The following is a 23,236-nucleotide window of genomic DNA, read 5'->3' on the forward strand; positions in this document are numbered from 1 at the left end:
ATGCTGAATGATCCCAGCTTTTTTTTTTCCTCCCAATCATACAATTATATGTGCACAGGACATTGGATGACTTCTGAAAATGGAGATAAGGTGGGTTCTATGCTTCAGTGCCAAGTTGGCACTTTTTTGGACTTGGGTCTGATTTCATTCATTCATTCAAAGTATGAAAAGCCACCCAACACATCAATCAGAACCAGACCAAAAATAATGAAAAACCAAAATAATCAACCACAATCACACCCATGGCTGAAACTGGGCAAAACAGATGTGTGCTCGCTAAGCAGAACAAGCTGAGTTACTATCCTGGCCCAATGCATGGGAGAAAAACCATAGCTCTGTGAAAGGCTACTAGTGTCACAGTTTCCAGAATTCCCAGCCAGGATGGGCCATTCTGCAACCTTAGGCTGCATTGCATATTAGATGGTGCCTACTACATCTCCATAGCCTCCAATCACCTATGGCCTATGGTCCTATCACCCATGTTCCACATCAACTCAAGAGCTCTAGACCAGTGTTTCTCAGTCTTGCTGGCTGGGGAATTCTGGGAGTTGAAGTCTAAATGTCTTCAAACTGCCAAGATTGAGAAGTACTGCTCTAGACTAAAGATAAGATTAGGCAAACCATGGTTCTCACTCAACTCAGTGATTGTGTTCACATAGCTTTCTAAATCAGAAACCAGCTCACCACACTTTACCCTAACATGTTGTGAAAACCCAACTGTATGATCAGAGCACTATGCAAATTCTGAAGAAAGGACTAAATTGAGAAAAATCAAGTTAAATGTGAATATAATTGCTTTCTTCTGCTTCCCTCCACTGAAGAGGAGAATGAGATCTACATTCCCAGAATTCTGAAAATCATCGAGAAGAAGGAAGTTAAGTAAACACACATCACTGAGATTTCCAACGCACTGTGGCTTTATGCCCATTGGCCTCTCCAGATGTGCTGGACTATAACTCCTAACTTCACCAGCATGGCCAGGAACTGATAGGAGTTGTAATCCAATATTGTAGCACAGTATTTCTTAAGCTTTTCTCTCCCAGGACCCCTTCCCGCTTTTAAAAATTATGGAGGACCCCACAAGAGCTTTGGTTGGTATGAGTTATATTGATTGATATTTGCCATATTAAAAATTAAAATTGACACATTCACTGCCACTATCACTTCTTACAGTAGTTTGATGGGATTTTAATACTGTAGCATTTTTCAACATAGGCTGGCAAATCATTCTGATTTCGCAGACCCTGAGAGGGTCTTGGGGGGTCCTTGGACCACACTGAGAAATCCTGCTTTAGCAGGACCCCTGCTAGAAAGAACTGAACTGCATCTTATCCTGCAGGGAAAAATGCAGATATTCTCCATCCAAAGCAGAAAACACATCCTCTGTTTATAAGACAAGTTCCATAGAAAGTTGTGTGTCCCCCCCCCCCCCGCCCCACCTTGTCTCACTCCCTCCTCTCCATGCTTCGGAGCAGGAAGACTCTTGGTATCCACAAAGTAGTATCACATTACAAAAAAAAAGATCTTCTGATATCACCCATTTGAGCCTCCGCTGCTGAGGGCTGAGTGTGGAGGGGGTGGGCCCTGGGAGGGGTTTGCGAGGAGAACTCCTGTGAAATATGCTGAACCAGACTCTCTCCCTGACTCTTTCCAGATTCAGTCAAGGAGAAGTGCTCTCAGCAAGCAAACTGCTTTCCTCCAAACCCAAACAAAGATAGGTAAGGCAGCAACAATTGCATTAAAGAAATGGAATGATTGAGTGAGTGTGGGTGTAGATGTATGTTTATGTTTACATGTGATGCTATTCTTTTTGTTTCTCCCTTTTCCTGATTTTTTTCCCCGCCCTAGGGGTTTTGCTCAGACTGACAGAGATGGAACAGGCAGGATTCCTTTGCAGGACCCACAGCTCAGCACGGGGGAACCCCAGCCTTGGGAGATGTCAAGTCCTGGGTTGAACTCCTGCCGCAACCTGATGTGGGGTTGGAAAGAAAAGCCTTGCTTGAAACTTTGGAAAGCTAATTCATGACAGTAGATAGGACTGGGAGATGATAGGAGTGGGGGATGATGGGAAGTAGAGTCCAAACCACAAGAAGTTCCCATGGTGGGGATGGGTGGTATGGATAATGCTGAAAGAGAAGACCCTTATCTGGTTTAGTTTCAAGTAGCTTGTGGTGTTCTTGGTCTCCTGGAAGAAGGTTTTCAGGATCTAGAGGTATGAGGTTAGTAAGAATCATCTTTGATCTTTCTTTCCCATTCTCACCACCACCACTAACCCATGTCCAGCTATGTATCAACAGTCCTTCTGAACTCTCTTTAGCTATTTTAAAACTTTCTGAAGTCATCATGAATTGTTCTATGTGTGGAGATATATTTTTGAGATTTTGGAAAAGGTGAAGAAAGTTATTCTTCCATAAAGTCCATTAAACAATCTGTTCAACCCAATAGTCTAGCTCCAGGAATGGATAGATCTGAGAGTTGAAGAAGGGTAATATTACAATTCCATGTATTCTTATGGTGGACCATTCTTATGGTGGACTATTCCTAATTCTTGGACAAGGCAAAATAAAATTATATGGTAGGCTACATGAAGTACAACATTTGGACTCATGAGATTTGATTTCAGTCCCCAGCAACCATAACATTCTGTCCTTTTCACCTTAACCTCCCTTACAAGGTAGCTGTGATGCTAGAGGAAAAAAGCACATATATACTAGCAACGTTTCCTTGGACGTTTTTGAGGATAAATGAAATGTTAATGGAGAGAGTCAATGTAATTCCAATGGTGATAAGAAAAATGAACAGACAACCTATTAACCTCCCAAAGGGCCTGAAGCTAAAAGATGAGGGGTGGGATGAAACTAATGTTGGAGAGTCAGATCTGCATCTGTTGCCAGGAAGAGTCAGCACAACTGTGTGTAATGAGAGTGGGAAACAATTGCCCTTGCAGGCAACTTGAGGCAGTATAAATTTGGCATCTATCTTCCTGAGCATTAGCTTCAATTTTGAAAGCCACACTTCAGAATCTGCCTGGCACATTGGTGCCCAGCTGTTCCAATTCATGTTCCAGGAATGTTGGTTTATGGATATTAGATGCCACGTAATCATTGCATTTGATCCTTGACATCAAAGAAGTTAGTGGTAGAGCAATGATCTACCTTGCAGGGTTCTTGTGTCTAAAGGAGAAAAAGCATTTTGTAGCTTAAAGGAATGGCAGATGATGTCAATGCTACTATTTTAGCTGAAATCCTATGTGCATTTACCTGGGATTAAGTAAGCCTCAGTGAATAAACCAAGGGTTACTCTTAAATAGACATACGTAAAAAATGCCTGGAATGGCAGAAACTCACTCACTGAATTTGTACAAAGCCTTAGACTAGACTAAAATGGGATTAGGTCATTTGTGGTTTAGTGTATTGTGAGAATCCAGGACATCACATGAAGTCATAACAGACTTATTTGTTTCAGGCATAGAATGTTGTGTGAATACTGCAATTCGCTTATTAACCAGAAGTTACATTTAGTTTAGGTGTGGGAACCTAGCCACCGTCTGGAGAGGGTGCAATTTTTTGCCTGAAATGCTGGTGTCCACTTTCCCAGATGGTGAGCATAGTTTTTCAGTGAGCTGTAATTTAGAAATAAATATATGGAATGGAACTGAGCAAAGTGTATGGTTTATTTAAAATGGAAAGGATCCACTGGAGTTCGTTCTTTTAATTATTTTATTTGGGGAATGGAACTCTAGTGGGGACTATGTGGGGTCCTGGTGATCTCTGAGCTTGCTTTTCTCCTTGAAGGCATTTCACTGCCAGGTTAGGTAAACTTATCAGTGCAATTCCACACACAGTTGCCAGAGCATGGCAACAATATCTGGAAAACCACAAACTTAATGATGAGAAAAATGTAACTACTGTGCAACCTCTCACTGTAGTTATACTGGAGCAGGCTGGGCAAGGAATGGTAGATTTTACTAAAAGAGAGAAAGAACCTGGTACCAGCCAGTTTGACTGCTGGATGGCTGAAATTCTGAGAGATCACCAAATCCTGCAAGTTGTTGGTGTTCCATCCTGCCTGAAATCTTGCAAGAATGCTAACATCTAATGAAGTTAAGGAGAGGAAAACTTCTTGTGAGATTTTGAGATCTATGAAACTTTGACACATGTACTAGTGTAATGGTATGTGGGAATGACCTTGGGAGACAGGAGGGAGAGCCACAGACTGGACAACTGGCATTTAAAAGGTATCTCAGCCCACAGAAGGAGGGAAGGTAGAGAGCCAGTTTGGTCTAGTGGTTAAGGCTACAGGCTAGAAACCAGGAGACGTTGAGCTCTAGTCCCGCTTTAGGCATGAAAGCCAGCTGGGTGACTTTGGGCCAGTCACTCTCTCTCCCCACAATATCAGGCTTGGGCAACAAGCTGGTTGGTCAATTCCTGTTGCAACCAACGGATCAACAGTCAGTTGAGCTGAAAAAGCAGACCCCCTCACCTGCAGAAAAACCCTAGGAAGGGAAAAGAAAAAGAAAAAGGAGGGAGAATGTAGGAAGCATTTCAGAAGGGACCCTCCCTAGTTCTCCAGACAGTAAAAGGAAAGGAGGGGAGGAATACTTTCAGACTTACAAGATTCTGTTCATGGAACCTTCCAATAAAGATAGAACTATGATTCATAGTTGTGCTTCTTGTCTGGGCGACCTCAAAGGGCTAACAACTAAGAACCATTTGTAGTATCTTTGTGGACTACCAGTGATCTTTTGCCTGCAAGTTGAGAACTATTAAACTAAGAAGACAGTGCTTTCAACAAGCCCTCCTATGTATGTTTGCTCAGAGGTCCAGAAGAACTTACAGCACATGAGTGTGCACAGAATTACAATTCTGAAATTTTTTTCTGTGTTGGCACTGCTGACTCTACGTCCTTCTCCTCCTCATCAGAAGACAAGTCCAGCAGGGCCATTACAAAAAGTGTACCTTTTTTTAAAAATGGCAGCTGGAAGTGAAGAAGAGCAGTCTGAAAATAAACTCAGAGTGAGTTGAGGGGTGACAGAACCACACAGGATTTCCCCCCTCCCAGACCCATGATTTTGCAGTCCACAGCATCTAGGTGTGCCTACTAGTCACAATGAAAACCGTCTGGATTATTGATGATCAGGATGCTTGCAAAAGTTGAATGCCACCCATACAGCACTTTCTTCATTGGCTGCCAGTAGCCATTTCCTACAAATGTTAGGATAACTTAAGATGAGGGGAGGAAACCACAGCATTAAGTATACTAGTGACTGCTGCCAAAGGAATACTCTCAGCTAGGAGGGCTGAGTAACCTGTTTGTTACTAAAAGTTGGGTTTATTGTTGGAAGCATGGAAGTAACTAAAGCATCTAGGTTTTAGACAAACCTGCATGGAGGTCAAGACGTTAGGCACAAGGGTAGCTAACTTCCTGAGTCTTTATGTGTAAGGTGAGATTCAGGGCCCTTGCTATCATTCTATAAAGAGATGGCTCCAGTTTTGCAGTTAAAACTATGTCATCGAGCTTCATTCTTGGTGGGATTTCATGAGCACGTCCATTATTAGCCATTGCCTTCATTCTGGGATGTTTTTTTTTCTCCAGTCTTGACGATCTCCCATCTAAGTATTCACCAGCTCTGACCTTGCTTACTTTTCTAAATCATCCAAGATTGGCTATATGCTGCTATACAAACTAGTTATAGGATGGTAATCAGCAATGTCATCAAGACAGAACTCTTCGCTTAACTTAACAGAAGAAACAGAAGAGGTTCTCAGCAAAGCTAGGCTAACTTAGCACTTTTTGATGTAAGGGAAATAACACACATTGGCATCTAAAATGCTCCCCCTCCTCTGTAAAATCAAGTGGTCCAGAGTTCCAGATTTTCTATTGGCCCCTTGACTGCATGATCCTTGGATTGTTGTCTTTACTAGATCCCAAGGATAGTCACTCTTCTCTGCAGATAAGCCAGGTAGCTAACCCTTTGTCGAGTCAAACTCAGACATCTCCAAGAGTAGCTTAGATTCAGTTCCACCCCAACATCTGTCAAGAAATCAAGCCAAATGGTTTAAACTTCCTCTCCTGATGTGTATCATAAGGTAACAGTAATAACCAAAAAATGTCCATCTTAGGCTAAATAGAACACTCCCCCAAATTCCATATGGATTTTCCATATGGTTGCAATAGGAAGGATGATTGAATGGCTCCTTCTGAACAGATGGATGAGTCATATCTAGTGGCTAGAATAAAGCTTCTTTGCTCTCTAACCTTCATTAGGCAATTTTCCCACCCTGCAGGAAAGGTCATCTTCTCTTTTCCATCGAGATGAGAGGGGAAAATATGCCCCACCACTCAATGGATTTGGCACCATCTATATTAATATTGTATTTTTCCTGAGTTTGCAATCCAGCTTCATACGTCCCATGTTGTTCAACCAGCCTTTCAGGATTCAGGCAACAGTTTTAATGTTTTATTGTATTAGCGTGATTTTAAAGCATGTGTATTTTCAAGATGTTTCTTTGCTTTTGCATTACAGACTGTTTTGATGTCCTTCCACTGCAGAGAAAGACAGGATGAGAGTTAAAAAAAAAAAAAAAACACCACCTTTTGAAATTATTTAGACAAGGAGAGAGGAGACTGCTGTTTATATGTGCAGATGACACCCAGTCTTAAAATCACCATATAAGTGGTTGGTCTTTTGATTAGGAAAAGGCAGCTTGCTAACTATATATTCAAAAATCTGGTCCTAGTTGCTGGTGCCAGGACTAAAATCTGGTCTCTTACATTATAGCATATTGGTAGTTTAAATTACATTCCATGCTCACTTCTGCATTATGCATAAAATCTTGGCTTAGTGCAGGAGATTGGATCTGTGCAGTTGACTCTTCCCAGGACAATAAACATGAAGACCTAAACCTTTTTCCATGCCACCTTGAAAAGCTATTATGCCAAATTAATCATCCCCAGAAGCAAAGGGAGGAGATCTATTCTAATGGGTTTCCAGCATGTACTTCTTCTGTTTCTATGATGAAAAGCAGAGAATTATAGCAGTTAAATGCATATGTGGAAGGATCCTTGCTCGATTTCTGCTAGAGCAAATGTGCCATGATATTCCTCCTCTGCTTTTCTGAGAAATTAGATATCCAGGGCTAAAATGCTTATCCAGGTTTAGTTTTCTTTGGAAGGACATCCCTTATGGCTTTTTTTTTTTTTTTTTTGCAAGTATACAGATTAAATAATATTATGTTGCACCTTCAAGTCAGTCTTGACTCCTAGCAAATGCCTGGACAAGTCCCTGAAGTTTTCTTGGCAACATTATCAGAAGTATTCTTCTTTTTCTTCTTTCTTGGGCTGAGGGAGAGTGACTGACCCAAAGTCACCCCGGTGGCTTCATGCCATGCAGGACTAGAACATGTGGTCTCCCAGTTTCTAGCCCAGTGCCTTTAAGCCCTACACCAATTTAGCATATTGTATATAAAGGCATTACTTAAACAGCCAAACTCTGCTAACTACTGGTAATTTATAGCTTTCTGTTTCTCTGTGCCTTCTTAAACTGAATTCACACCTTCTAATAAACCAAGATATGGTTTGTTTGGATTATCTGAATCCAGTGATTGTGGTCATGAACCATGGCTTATAGCTTAATGTTATGTGCATGCCCTGACCATGATGGTATAATCAAGAAACCATAGTTACGAAGCAATTAGTTTTACTGTATATGTGCTTAATCCCCTCCTTCTAGTTAGATACAGGTGCAGGGAGAGAGAAGGGGATAAGGATAAGCATTGAGTTGTCTTTTACATCTGGCATCTAACTTAGTTTCTTAACAAAAGAACCACTAATGACATGGTCCTACTTGCCTTTAACCAACAGACAACGTAATAATTGTGCCTCCATTCAACTTCTTCTCTCCAAACCCTAATTGTTTTGGGGAAAGAAGTTATACATCTCTTTTACCGTTGCTGATCCTAAAGAGCATGACTAGTTCTGCTTGGTCAACTAGCTCAGCATCTTCAACAGCCTCTTAACTTGAAGTTGGAAAGGAGCTGCTGTCTGCAGTGTCTGCTCTTAGCGGGAGACGTCTTGCAAGCTTGCCTAACATTGCTGTTTGGTTAAGCCTTGGGAATTGGGAACCAGCCACAGGAGAAGGCTATTGTTGAGGTATGGCCATTCTTGCTCTGAGGATCTTCAAGTAATTTAAAAGAAATTGATCATGACAATAAAATACAAATAAAACAATGCTTAGTCAAAGGCTAACCTTTCTTCCTTTCCTTTTCTGTTCCTCTCCCCCTGGCCCAGTTCACAAGTGATGCTCAGTTTGGAAGACTTCTCTTGCCTGGAAGTTTGTTTATGAGCAGAACAGATCCTTTGCTGTGTTTTGCACACTGGGAAAGCCAGGGAAAAGTTATTCTGTGCTAGGAAATGAGAAGCGGTGGGCTTCTGCTGCCGCCTCTTGGCTTCGCTTCACATGGAAACTGTTCCACACACGTGGCTTTCCAGACTGTTACATGTGCGGCTTGCATGGAGGATGGCAAAAGGAGTAACTCTGTGGGGATTGGTGGAGTTTAGCTCATGTTTTAATTCTCTTGCCTTAAGGCCTCTTGCCCACTGAATTGGATAAGGAGCAATGTGGTTTAACAACCCGTCTCAAACATTCATCAGCTCGTTGGCTAAGCTAGGGGGTCTACAAAGACCTGTCTGCCAAGATGCTTTCTGTGCAAGTGGAAGCAGAGAGCAAACTCTGCTGGGTCTTTGCTTGCGTTAAGTATGGCTAAAGCCAGACATGCAGTAATGGAAATATGCATTGTGACATAATACCTGGGAGTATTTGGGAAAAGACTGGGAAATCTTTACCATAAACAGAGGGCTGCACTACTCTCCCCACACAGGATCTGGCATCCCTCTGTTCTTCTATAAAAAGTATGACTCATAGGAAAACAAAGAGAACAACAAGGAGCTGAACAAAATGTTCCAGCCACCAGTTAACTGAGTTTGCATAGAGACCAGGGTGCAAAAAGTATAGCACCCATATTGCCCCACTTAAAGCCTATGTCCTCCAGATCGGGTGCAATTAGAACTTTGGCTAACTCCCTATGTAGCCTTGAGCCTGCCCCTTCAAACCCACTGTGATCCTTGAGTTACCTTTGCACACCTTTGTTACAGATCCTCTGAGGAGGGGTTGTGTAATAGGACAGGTGTAACCCACCCCAAAATTAAACAGATGCATACCGCTGCTCCCCATGGCAATCTAGTCCTGCCCACACGCGACATTCTTGGATCTTCTCCCACCCCCTGTGGCATTCAGATGCCCTCCAAAGCGCTGGTCCTGGCCAGCAAAGAGGTGGCTGACCTTACGTGAGAGTCGTCCCTGGAGGTCAGTCCTCAAATCTCTTGGCAGAACAAGGATTCAGCCTCCAAAGGAACCGTAGGTTACAGATGCCCTGTTGGGTAGCCACAGCCTATCACCAAAACATCTGGGAACAGGAACACAGATCTGGGGCTACATTGTATAATAAATATACCCAGGTGGGATTTCAACCTTTAAAAAGGATTTTGCACGTGGGTGGGTGTATATAAAAGAGAGAAAGATGTACTAGAACTGTTATTGATTTGAGGCTGTTTTTTGTAAAACATCTGGGAACAAAGACATCCATGGCCAGCTGCAATGACATCAAAATGAGGACATGTGTATCAGGACATAAGCATGCAAATGATGCAATTATGCCTGGGAAACAGTGGAAAATAGCATCGAAAGCTGCAAGAGAGGTGGTGATGCATTTTTTTTTAAATTAAACTTTATTTTAATACCACTTTGAAAAAGAGTACACAAAGATACAACCCCTCCCAAAATGCAAGAAAAGAAACCAACTGATAAACAATAGCAAACAAAGAAAAGGGAGGAAAAGAAACTTATACACAATCTAAGCATATCGGCGGCATATCAAATATTAGACATAGTACAACAATTTCTAATTCAAGAGAGAACAAGAATATCGTTGTACAATGTTTTGAAATCTGTGCCAAAAGGAAATATATTGCATCATTTTTTAATTAGCAGAAAAAATGCCTTTTCAAAAATGGATAAATTATACATGTCCTGAACCTAATCCTTAATATCTGGAATAGTAATACTCTTCCAATTTCTCAAGATAATTCTCTTAGCAATTCGCCATGCCTGATATAGCCAAAGCTTGTGCCAGATTAACGTAAAAATAAATATGCAGAGGCTGCATGCTTGTAGCTCTTTCTTGGATGAGGGAAGGTGGAGGAAAGTATTTTGCATTTCATCTAGCAGATGAAAAGATAATATTTCTGCATTTCTAAGAGAAACCTAGCAGTTCAGGGTGTTCCTCAAGCCGTAAAACAGATGTTGCACACTGCCTGCAGCTGGTGATCCACAGCTGTCCATCAGTTGTTACTTGGTGCAGAAGTCAGAAAGGAGAAAAGTGCATTTATCCATCCAGCCTCAGTAATGGCAAAATCAGTGGGAACGTGTGAATCAACCATAGTCTGCTATCAATCATCATTTCTGACTTCCAGCCCATTCGTATTTGGACTCCTGATTCTGTTTAGAAAATCAGTCAGATTCGGAGGCCTGAACTGATGAAAAAGGAATAATTTTGCTGTACTTCTCCAAATCAGTTTGGAAGCATCCAATTTGATCTGGCCAATCAAACCCACCTCCTCTGCCCATTTGGTTTGAAGTCCATTTGACTTGGGTTTCCAACAAATCCCCCTTGAGTTGGGTCTCGAAAGTGAATGTTTACATACTCCTAAGCATCAACCTTATTTCTCAAATATCTCCTTCATTTCTTTCCTTCCAGCAAACAGGTCAGCCTGCCTTCTAATCTTTGAATGAACTTTGATTTGCTGCCAAAGAGAACATCACTTCCTCAATGGCAAAGTTCCTGAACTACCATGCGGTCTTTTTCTTCTTCTTTTTGTGCCTGGACCCCCTGATCCTTGCCCAATATGAACAAGATTTCCATCCTCAGCCCCAGCAGCCCAGCACTGTGCCTTCTATCCAGGTCCGGTTGGCAGGAGACAAGAGGAAGCACAACGAAGGGCGAGTGGAAGTCTTCTATAACAAGGAATGGGGCACCATTTGTGACGACGATTTCTCCATCCACTCGGCCCATGTGCTCTGCAGGCAACTGGGCTACGTGGAAGCTATATCCTGGTTCCCTGGCTCTAAATATGGCAAAGGAGAAGGTGAGGTGCAGAGCAACAATCTTTTGGTTTTCTGACCCCTGCCAGCAAGCATCAGCCAGATAAAGGGGGTTGTTAATATATGGTGGCATGTTTATCCCCTTCTCCCTTTTTTTCAAAAGCCTCACAACAGATTTGTAAAACATGTTAGACCAGTGTTGCTCTCTGGCTTCTAGGCCCAGAGTCCACAAACCCCATTTCTGACCCATCTAGGACAGACCTTCAGTCATGCTTTGCGGCCTTTCACAATCCATTCCTGATGTCATTTATTTCACCCACTTGAAGTTTTTGAAGCAGAAGACTTCACTTATTACATAGCAGGGCCGGCCCTAACATTGGCCAAGAGGGAAAGAATATCAAGTAGTTGCCCCCTGGCTCCTTGCAATAATCCTTGCTCTGGAGCTCTGTGCTCTTCTACAAAGTCAGGATTCAACTTAGGTAAGATATTCCCCCGCAGTAAGTCACTCTGTATTGTGGTCTTTGACCAGCTTGAGAAGATTTCAACAGAGATAAGAAATGGTAATATTAACATCCAGCTTAAAAACTGTAAGATACCCTGGGTTTTTTTCATATCATACATTTTTTCACATATTACTAAAGATATATGTATGTATATATGTATGCATATGAACGTGTGTCATTCGGTGTATATGTGTACATACACATGAACATAAGCATATACACCACACACATACATGCTCCAAGATTGAAATCCTGAAATTTCTTCTGCTTTTTTTTGCAGTGAACACTTTATGGTTCCTTTCTTACTCTGGGCTTCTACCCTTGTTTATAAAATGGCCTATGGTTTTGTCAGGCAACTTTCCACTCCAACTCTCACACTGACCCAAAGTTACCCAGTAAGTTTTGTGGCTGAGTGGGTGTTACAACCCTGTCTCCCTAGACCCTCCAAGGCAATCAGTTGCCTAGGAATCAGCCAGGCTTTTGCTTCCTTGGTGCCATTATGCAATTTCGCCTTACGGTCCTAGTGCCTTTGCTTCTCCAGAAATTGCGCAAATTTGGGGCCATGTACATATATGGCCTATTTATCAATAGATTGTTGGGTTCACTTAGGGTGCCCCATCGTGGGGAGTGATAACATTCTGGCCCCTGCAGTCATGTACCAAGAACCTGGCCTCTTAAGCACCACATCTCCTGAAATGAAGCTTCCTCCCTTAGGCTGACTTAAATTCAGGCTAATTCAGTCCCGTCCACTGATAGCTGGAGATGTTAAATAGGGAAGGAAAGGTTGTGGCCTGGAAAATTAGAGGTTGTGGTTACTTTTTGGGCTGGGGGGGGGAGGGACTAGTAGGCTTTACTAGCATGGCTGCATCATGAAGTGACCCTTGCAGATTTCTTTGAAGAAGTTTATAATTATAGTCACTTCTGGGAATGGCATGGAAAATCACAAGGAGTAAAACAAAATGTGTGGGGTTTGGATGGTATGAAACAGAAAGTGTAAAAAAGCAATCAGTATTCTTTTACTGTTCAGCTACACTTCTTGGATTCCACAGCAGTAAGTTAAGAGGTGAAACACCTTCTCTTACAAGTGACACTTTCTTACCCTAACTGCTAACTAAACTCTATTTGTCTGTTCCCTACTTACCAACCAACCAACCTAACCTATCTACCGACTTATCTACCTATTAACCTATCTTACCTATCAACTTACCTATCTAGTCGCCCTGCCTACCTACCTACCACATGACTCCAAACCAGCTGTTCCAAATACATTTATCAAAAACAAATAATCACTGATGTAATGGCATGTGGGAATGACCTTGGGAGACAGGATGAAGAGCCACAGACTAGGCAACAGTCAGATAAGAGGCAGCTGAGCCCGCAGAAGAAATGGGGATGTGGCAAACGTCTCAGAAGGGACCCTCCCTATTTCTTGGACTGTAAAGGGGGAGAAATGTACTTTTAGATTTGCAAGATTCTGTTACTGTACCCTTACAATAAAGATATAGTTAATACTCCTGGATGGGATTCTTGTCTGAACTTCCTCACAAGGCTGACATCGGGAGGAAGGGCATTTAAAAAGATGGAAAATAACATGAGTTCAAACATTTTTTTCAGATGTTATTGGCTCCTTTTCATTTGTCAGCTTTTTCTGTTCTTCATCCTAATGGAGACCACTCTGAAGAGGCTTGCACATTACCATAGTTGGCTGCAGAGCTCAATCTGATGAAATTATTTCTAGTCCACGAAGTGAAGACTGTGCCTCCTAAGAGAGACCTTTGGGTCTTTTGCTCCTCTTTCCCTGTAGGCCCAATCTGGTTAGACAACCTCTACTGTACCGGCAGAGAGTCGTCAGTATCTGCGTGCACCTCCAATGGATGGGGTGTGTCAGACTGTAAGCATACTGAGGATGTGAGCGTGGTCTGCAGTGAAAAAAGGATCCCTGGCTTCAGGTTTGAGGACCCCCTGCTCAATCACATAGAGGTAAGCAAAACTGGGAATAAAAAGAGCTTAGTGCTGGACGGTCTGGCACCTTTGCTGAAGCCTGCAACAGATGCCTGCATTGCGTTTTGCCAACTCCTGCAGCTGCATTGAGGTAAAAACCTTTTCATTTGGCTTCCCTATCTTTTGTGCAAAGAAACTCAGTAAAGGTAGAACCTCACTCCAATCAAAGTTTGACCCCTGGTGAGTATATAGATACATCCATGTAGTTTTCTGGGGTTAGAGCAGTGTTTCTCAGCCTTGGCAAATTTAAGATGGGTGGACTTCAACGCCCAGAATTCCCCAGCCAGCCATGGTGGCTGGGGAATTCTGGGAGTTGAAGTCCACCCATCTTCAACTCGGCAAGGTTGAGAAACTCTGGGTTAGAGAGTCAGGAATCTGACCTTGATGGAGGTATGTGAGCTCCATTACCAAAGCGACATGGGGTAAAACATATTGTCAATCCACAACAGATAAATAGCATTCGTAAACAGCTTGAGCAGACACCTCCTTGATTTACTGGAGTATAAGAAGGGGGAGGAGGTACAGTACAGCCCAGTCAGACTTTCAAGACTCTGTTTTAGTCTCAATAAAAGTAGTTTTAGCCTTCCTGTGGAGTTGGTTTTTTGGTCTGATCTACCTCATGGGGCTGACATCAACCTTGCAAGTCTGATTGTGCTGTACCCTTTCTTATACTTCAGGGAATTAGGGAGGTATCCATGTGAGCCCCTTCATGAATGCCAGCTGTCTGTTGTGGACTTAAGATAGGTTTTACTCTTTGTCGCTTTTATAACAGAGCTCACATAACTCCATCAAGATCATCTTCCTTACTCTCTACACTTGGCAGCAGTATGGAAGGATTTCACAACTGCCTTCCTCTGGGATTTTTATTTATCTCTTTCCAAATATCTAAAGCCTTGAGTCTCCCATCCAAGTCTTAATCAGGTTTAACCCCTGCTTAGCTTTTCAAGATCAGTTTTAGTCAGCCAGATATTTCACCTCCTGCCAGCCACTGAAACTAGCCTCCTAGTAAACAGAAATATGTACGGAAGCACAAACAAAACACTGAGAAGAATGTTTGCTACGTGTAAAATAAGGTAAGTACAGAAGCACAAAGGTGCATCTCTTTTATTTTATTTCTATTTGTATTCTATTTTACTATATTTTACTTTGATAACCTGAAAGTATAACAAGAAAAACAGCAGATAACAAAATCAAAGAGCCAAAGGAAAGAAAAAAGAGATGTGCAAGCTGAATAAAATTGAATAAGAATGTTCAAAGTAACATCCAGTTAATACTGCATAATGGAGGTGATCTTATATACCAGTTTAGCACTTTGCAACCATTACTAAGTCAAATCAGTGTTTAATCATCAACAAAGGCAGCCAATATAATAAGCATCTCCAATCTGAACAGTTAAGAGCTTTTCTCTAAACTGAGAAATTCTATGTATTGTCGAAGGCTTTCATGGCCGGAATACGATGACTGGTGTGGGTCTTCCGGGCTGTGTGGCCGTGTTCTTGAAGTTTTGTTTCCTAACGTTTCGCCAGCATCTGCGATCGGCATCTTCAGAGGGCAGGAGCACAGACAGGAGCAGTTCTCTCTGTGCCCAGGGTGATGTGACCCTTTTTTGTGGGTATTTATAGAGATCTGAGGGGTGGGGGGAAGGGGGGATGGAGGGGTGGGGGGTTTGGGTTAAACAAACCACCAAAACAAGCAGCCACTTGTTAACCCAAACCCCACACCCCCTTACACCCCCTAACCCCCCAACCACACAAACCAAGACCCCCCCCTTCAGATCTCTATAAATACCCACAACAGGGTCACATCATCCTGGGCACAGAGAGAACTGCTCCTGTCTGTGCTCCTTGCTCTCTGAAGATGCCGGCACAGATGCTGGCGAAACGTTAGGAAACAAAACTTCCAGAACACGGCCACACAGCCCGGAAGACCCACACCAGCCATCATGAGAAATTCTATCTTTATTATAATGAATCAGATAAAATTTAAAAACCTTACATTAAGAGAAACCCTAACTTTGGATGTGGTACAAGTCCACGTGCAGAATTATATTCCATAAATGGACTCCAGGTAAAATTAAATTCAATATCAGACTTGTGTTTGTTGTAACTGTTGACATTGATGCCTAGTCCCATAACTTAGTCTGCATCCTTTGGTTGTGTTTGTGATTTGAGGTTTGATGGATGTAACACAATGTCAAAGGCATTGACTGGTGTGGACTCTCTGCCCTGCACCTTGCTTATAGGGATCCAGTCTTTCCCCACAGGAATTCCTGAAATCATTGCCATATCCTAAAGCAGAAAAATAGGATTAGTTCTCTTGATCCGACAACAGAAAAAGTCCAGGTTCTTTTTATGGCAGCCCTGAAATAATCATGGAAGAATGCAGAATATTTTGGGGTAAACAGCAATTGCGCTGTACCCCTGCTGTGGAAGTTCGCCAACTATTCAGACGGAGTCTTCTTACCCTTCTTGGAGATGCTAGTACTGCAATGTCGGACCTTATACATGTAATATAATTAATTACATTAATTAATGTAATGTAGTTAGGCATCCTTGGGGGGCACGTAAACGCATTGGGAACATTGTCTACCCCCCCCCCCCTTACTGTGTGCCTTGTTTTTTTGGGGGGGAAGGTGGGCATAATTTCAAGAAAAACATGAGATTGGAGCCGCCAATTGCTAAGAATACCTATTGGGTATAGAAACTTCCTTGTTAAAAAAAAAAATGATAATAGGGGCTGGCATTTTGCAGCAAGCTGACTACTTGGGGGGGGGTTTCAAATTAATTTTAAAAAATCATCATCATCAAATCAGGTGGGGCATGGAACCTAGCGAAAGCCAAAAATGATGTCCATGTTTCCCTTGCCATAAAGTATAAATGAACATAGTTAAATCTCCTGCAACATGCAGGGGTTTCTTCTGAAAATAAATTGTGCTGTGACTCCAGTGGAGATGTTGCTTCTCCATCAGAAGATTATTGTTGTTGTCGTCGTTGTTGTTGCTGCAAAAGGCAGCTTGACTTGGAAGAGCTTACATCCTGCAACCATACCTTTAACACCATCCAACAACAACCTCTGCCTATCCCAGGTCCTTGGGAAGGACTCGCTAGGCAGATAAAAATGCCAAATCAAGTCTAAACGTCTGGACGACTTGCAACCCACCATCATAATTTATTGTTTCTTGACTTTGCTGTCTTTTTAAAAAGCCAAACTTAAAATTGTTTTTAGCTTGAACTGCTCTGGTTGAGGTGGTTATAACTTCCTGATGGCCACAAAGGCTATCAGATCAGCATTGTCTCGGCAGCATGGTCAGGTGGGAGGGAACTGTTTTGTGATTGCCAGAAGGGTTAGCCAATCAGCATCCTGGAAAGAGAAAGACCCAGTTCAACTTAGTTCAGCAGTCTTCTTTCTGTCCAAAAATGGACTATGTGTGGGTTTCACCGAGAATTTACCACTCAAGATCTGGGCTACTGTCTATGTTCCTAGTTTCCAACATGCATCTTTTGAGATTCAGCATTAAAAACAAACCCAGCAAGTAGAGACAGAATGCTGTGTACCCTTTTCTTGAACGAGTGTGAAGTCTGTTCTTCCTTTTTAATTCCAGCAGTTGTCTTAAGGAAGGACAGCTCAGTGGCTGGAGGAGGTTATAGAGTATCTGGGATGGCTTTTGCAATCATCAGTTTCCCCAGGGTCAGATTTTAATTCTCAGAGCAAAAGCTGGGGAAAACGTGGAACAGTCTAGACAGAGGGCAGTTCACTCAAGCATGTTTCAGCCATGAATCACTGTACACCAGTTGTTCGGCCTCTGCTGCCGCTTCCCAAAGGTTCAAAGTATATTGGGTTAATCCAAGGCCATTCCTTTCTTGACTGATGAATTAGTTGAAACTAACTTAACTCTTCCAAAGAGGTTGCCCAATCCATCAAGACTGGGGGAAAGGAAGATGGGAAGGAAGTGAAAATGCTTTGTGTAGGAAGATTGTGTAGGAGCAAAGAACTTAGCTAATTTATCATGTTCTACCCATGTTTTCTTAATTTGGTACCTCATGTTGAGTTAGCTTGGGAACCAGCAAAAATCATCCTCCAGTTGACACTATCTACTGCTCAGCTTAGTTCATATTCCTGATTTTATTAGGGTTCTTGTGGAGGTATTGGCTGACTTTGGCTAGCTCAACAAACATGTGTTCCCAACTCTGCTTTCTGAGTAACAGTAATATAATATGGACATTTGCAAAGGGGAATTGGTGGTTCAAAAGAGAATGTCTTAATTCTTTCCTGCCTCCTGATTTTTCCCCAGTTGGGCTTATTTCTGGCTTTAGCATCCTGCTGATGCAGGAAGATAAAAAGGTATGGGAGGAATAGGGTTTGTTTGTTTAAGAGTTTCTCTGACATATTCTAGATCCCCCAGAATACTTTCCAATGTAGTGCAGTTATTTACAAAACAAAATGAAATGTATCACCACTAAAACATGCTGTACATGAACGCACAAAATCAGAAACGTATTTTGAAGATGTGAATTCTTTAGATGAGCTAAAACCAAACTATCAAAATACCATCAGATAACTGAAGTCTAAACATCTATACGTATCCATCATCAGCATTTGTAATGAGACGAGTCTAGGAAAGAAACAGGCTAGATCCACTGGGTCTTCAGAGTCCCTTCAAAAATCATCACTGGTAGAGCCAATCACACATTTCCTGGAGAGGAAGTTACATCAGTTAGACACCACCACTAAAGAAGCCTTGTTCCTTGTCTTGACTGATCTTGATAGCAGCCACTACTGAGCAGACATTCTGGTGCCAACCGTAGGCCAAAATAGATAGTAAGTTATGAGTGGGTGGTTACACAGAATGGAGTCAGAGAGGAAGTATTGCTTTTCACTGACCAATTCTATGCTACAGTTCCTCTCCTGGAGAATAGCATTAGTGCTATTGAGCAAATGCAAGTTTGAGAATCCTGTGATTGCTAGCCTGTATACCATTCTGGTGTGAAGACCCCTTCCCCTTCTGCATCCTTCGTTTTTATGACAGAGTGTTATAGTCACTGAAAGTTGAGCTCGGCTTGAGGGAATCTTTACCTCTTAGCAGGGAATGATCTCATTCTCATAACTGTTTTGCAAAGGCAAAAATCATTCCCAGTGATCTTTCTCTGTAGTAGGCTTACGTACATGCCACCATCAAATAAGACAGCAGCTGAGGCAACCTTAAACAAAGTCAGACCACCAGTGCAATCCATCAAATATGGTTGGCTCTGATTCCCCAAGATCCTGGAAGGAGGCCATTCCTAGTCTTTCACCTCTTTTGAATGGTGAAGTTCGAACCTCAGGCAGGACATACGCAGAAATCAGATTTCACACATGTGACTTGCATCTTACCTAGGGGGAGATATGTATCCTGAGTCCCTAGGGTTGCATGTGGCCCACAGCATCCTTGGGTATAGTCCTCCAGGTCCTTCCACACCACCGATCTGTAATTGTTAATGTGATAAGGGAACATGTAAGTATCAAATGCAAGGGAGTAACATTATTGATTATGTTTAATTAAACATAAGTAATTGGTAAATTATTTTTTGGGGGCTTCATTCATTTCTTTGCCCTGACCCACTGACATTTAGAATAAAGCTCTCAACAGGGCATTTGGGGGAACAAGTGTGGCCCTCCATCCCTTAACAATTATGCACAAGAAGTCTGTACATAGGCTAGCTAAAGATTTATCTAGCTTGAGTTCACTAGATTTGGTCCCTACACTTGCATTTGTTTGGAGGACTATTCTAGATTTGAAATTGTGCTTCTCAGCCCAGTGACTAGTTGATACAAAAGAAGCAAAGTCTTCTTTGAGTTGTGCTTGACTCCATGCTATTTTCTTGGCATGGAGAAGCTTCTTCCAAGATTATATTTGGGGGGGGGGGCAGAAAGGTTGGATTCCCTGTCTAACCTGAAGCCCTGAACTTAGTTGGTGGTCTCTCATCTGAATCCTCAGTAGGCCGACCCTGCTTAGAATTTTGAGATCAGCCAAGGTCAACCAAGCAGCCTGAGCATCTCCAACATCTCTCTTCTAGGGATGCAAGTGTTTCAGAAATAATACTGAATTTCTCAGGGAAAGGGAAGCAAAAAGGAATATTTATTGCAACTGTGCAGCTGCAGAACACTTTCCTCCAATCTGTCCAACCATACAGGTTCTTCTCCCTTGTTTTTGTCCTCATTTACAGTGGCCTCATTCCTTCCACGCTTCGGGAGTGATGCCTATTCTCTGGAAGAAGTTGTTTTCTCAGCACATAGCGCTGGGGTGCCTAATATCCCACAGATGCTTGCTGTGTATCAGCACGTGGACTAAAAACAACTCTGAGTTTCTTCCCTGGACACTACAGGAATTCTTCCCTTAATGGAAAAGCTGACCGTCTACAGATAGGGCCTGAACAGGCAGTTGTTTAGCCATTGCTCTTCATTATTCTGTAACTACAATATTATTAGCTCATCACTAAACCTACTCCAGTGGAGGCTTATTTATCTGACTTTTTATTTCTGAAGATCCTGGGAGAGAGAGATGCAAATTCAGTTGTTTTAAAATACTATTGGCTTTACTGACAAATGAATGTTTAAATGGAACCACATAATATTTCGAGAAATCTAATTTACAGATGTTTACTAAGTAAAGTGAAAGTATTTTCACTTCAGTTACAAGATGCAATGCAAGAAAAAAAAGTATAAAAGCAAAATGCATGTGTAAGAACACAATTAAACTGTATCTGCATTCTTCATCCTGGTCTAACCTCTAACAACACTGTTTTTCTTCCTTTCTTTCTTTCTTCTTCTTTTTTTCTTTGGGTCAGTTTTTGACTCCCGGCGACTGCCTGGACTAGTCCCTACAGTTTTCTTGGCAAAATAGTTCAGAAGTGGCTTGCCCTTGCCTTCTTCTTCCTAGGGCTGAGAGAGGGACTGGCCCAAGATCACCCGGCTGGCTTCATGCCTAAGGTGAGACCAGAACTCACAGTCTCCCAGTTTCTAGCCTGGTGCCTTAACCACTACACTACACTGGCTCTCAAGAACTCTGTTTGCTTATATTAAAATTATAAGGAGAGCCATGCCAGAGCAAACTAAAAGCCTGCAGGTTCCAGCTGTCTGGACCTTGCCGTAATGAAAAATACAGATCACCCTTCCTTAATCTGGTGCTCTACAACTATGTAGAGCTATGATTCCTGTCACCCCCAGTCACTATTTCCAGTGGCCATACTGAATGGAAATAATAGAAGTTTTAGTTCACGATATGCAGAGGAACCCAGGTTGTAGAAGGCTATTTCAGATTAAAAGGCTCAGGAAAATGAGTAGACTTTGCAAAGGGACAAATGATACTAAGCGCCAATCAGGATTTCATGGAGAAAAATTCCACCATGAAGATGCCACAACTAAAAAAACCCTTTCTCTTTTCAAGGTGTGGTGACGGAAAATGTCCACCACACCTTGAACTATAAGCATCTCTTGCTACCTTTATAGCTATCTGTCTCCATCTGATGGACTCCTTGCCCTATAAAAAGTATCATCTTTTTCAACTTCCCATGACTTCTTGAGTCCAGCCACACATGACTTCATGGATTCACCCATGGAGTTTTCTTGGCAACAATATCTAAGAGGCTTGCTGTTATCTTCTTCTGGAATGTTTTTCTGATCTCCCATTCTAGCCTACAATCATCCCATTCTTTGGTGGCCTCCCACCAAGCACCAACTAGACCTGAACCTTCTTAGTTACCATGCTTAGCTCCTGAGGATAATCAAGGTCAGCTGAGCACTGCCACAAGCTGAGTGCCCATAATGCAAACCCCAGGCAAAATAAAGTGTGGGATTCCAAAAATGCACCATTTGAGAATTGGACCTCGTGTGCTTCTTCCCACCATAATTGTGTGAAGCAGGGGAAGCTGTACCAAATGAATCTCCTCTATAAATTTAATCAGATTTTGAACCAACCAAATATCAGCTGATAGCTGAAATACTTAATTCTATTTTCCCCAACCCTGGTACCTTCCAGATAAGTTGGACTACAATTCCAGTTAGTCAACCCAACCATTGATAGTGCCAGCTGAGGGTAATAGAGCTTATAGTACAACACCTTTGAAGCTAGACTATCAGGGTTTGTATCTGAGACTGAATTTGGATGCAAGCTCTTTCACCGTGCTCAGCTCACCATTCAGCATTGACCAGCAAAGTAGTTCAAATATATTAATGATTATTTTGCCATGAGATCCAGCAGTGTAATGGCAGTAGGAAACAGGAGCCTATATTTAAATAATAATAATAATAATAATAATAATAATAATAATAATAATAATAATAATAATAATAATAGTTATACAGCTGCTCATACAAGATTTCTTTAAGGAATCACCTCAAACATTCCTTTAAAAATATTTGTTGTTGGCTTTACCCTTTTCTACTTAATATAGCCCTTGCTACTAGCTATAACAAGCCTCTGTGCAAACAGAATGTTTTTGTGGCTTTGAATTTTAGCGTCAGCTCAGCTATGAGTGGAGAAATTGTGTATGAGCAGGTGCCATGCATGTCGGCCCCTCTCATACGCTAAAGCCACGTTGATAAATGCTTCCATTTTCTATCTTTTGCCATAGAAAATATGCCACCCAATTAACAAGGGCCACCATTTTAATTATGCCAAAAGTTTCTGATCTAGTGTCTATTTAATTAACCCACTCAGCTTTGCCACTGTATCCATGCGTTCTACTGGAACAGGTCTCAAAGTTCAAAACGTGCCTACTGATCCCCAAAATTGTTTGCCTCTGAAACAGGGGGTGCTTAATTCCATCATTTGACCACTGCTGCACGCTTATTGCAACCGTGCTGTTGGATCCACAAAAGTGTATTGTGGAATGGTAAGAGAAGGATGGAGATTGTCTTCTGATGGTCATTGTGAGGGAAGTCATGTCCTGAATGCAGGCCAATGGAAAGCCTGAAGGATGTTGGCTCCACCTTCTGATGGTTGTTTATCTTCAAACTTGATTTGGGTTAGGGAGTTCTCCAGGCTGAGGAATTTTGTTCTTTTGGGGGAGAGGGGAAGAATGAATAGATAGATAGATAGATAGATAGATAGATAGATAGATAGATAGATAGATAGATAGAGATGACAGAGTGCAAAACTAAGAGGAAATTTTTATTTATTTGTTTGTTTGTTTGTTTATTTGCCATCAGCTGAGCACAGATTGGTAGAGAGATCTCTATGCTCCACTATTGGCCAGGAAGAATAACTCTGGCACTCAGTTCTCTGCACAGTTCTCTTGCACAGAAGTAAAAATGTCAATGCCGGTGGCATTCTGGTAACTTTGTGCATCAGACCAGCCTGCTCAAATCCTACTTCTTTCAGTTAGAAAACCAGACCAGCTTGAGCAATGGAAACTCTGGTTGTCTGAAAGTGCCCTATTGCCACAGCTGGGGCAGCCTGCATTTTGTGCTGACAAAGAGCAACTCCAGGCACTGATTGCTCTGTTGGGATTAGGGAAACCTCTGTGTGCAATGGGTTGCATAGAGTCCCCATAGCGTGACTTTGCCTGATTCTTGGAGCAAATGTTTATCTGCAGTG

General features: G+C 42.1%; 1 protein-coding gene across 3 annotated transcripts in view; it reads left to right on the forward strand.

Moving 5' to 3' along the window:
• The first annotated feature begins 1,607 nt into the window (after positions 1–1,607).
• LOXL2 (lysyl oxidase like 2) overlaps positions 1,608–23,236 on the forward strand; it is a 74,440-nt gene continuing 52,811 nt past the window's right edge. The window contains exons 1-4 of one of the 3 annotated variants that reach the window (XM_088151887.1): positions 1,652–1,718; positions 1,849–2,219; positions 10,815–11,202; positions 13,466–13,641. In XM_088151887.1, coding sequence (XP_088008013.1) covers positions 10,887–11,202; positions 13,466–13,641 — 492 coding nt within the window. In that variant the 5' untranslated portion in view covers positions 1,652–1,718; positions 1,849–2,219; positions 10,815–10,886. Of the gene's footprint in view, positions 1,719–1,848; positions 2,220–8,014; positions 8,152–10,814; positions 11,203–13,465; positions 13,642–23,236 lie in introns of those variants that run through there. The other 2 variants (XM_007426009.4, XM_088151888.1) reach the window with 2 other exon arrangements.

This window comes from Python bivittatus, unplaced genomic scaffold, assembly GCF_059951505.1.
Source record: "Python bivittatus isolate LINGU-HERP-01145 unplaced genomic scaffold, Pbiv_v1 ctg000680_np1212, whole genome shotgun sequence".
Lineage (NCBI taxonomy): Eukaryota > Metazoa > Chordata > Lepidosauria > Squamata > Pythonidae > Python > Python bivittatus.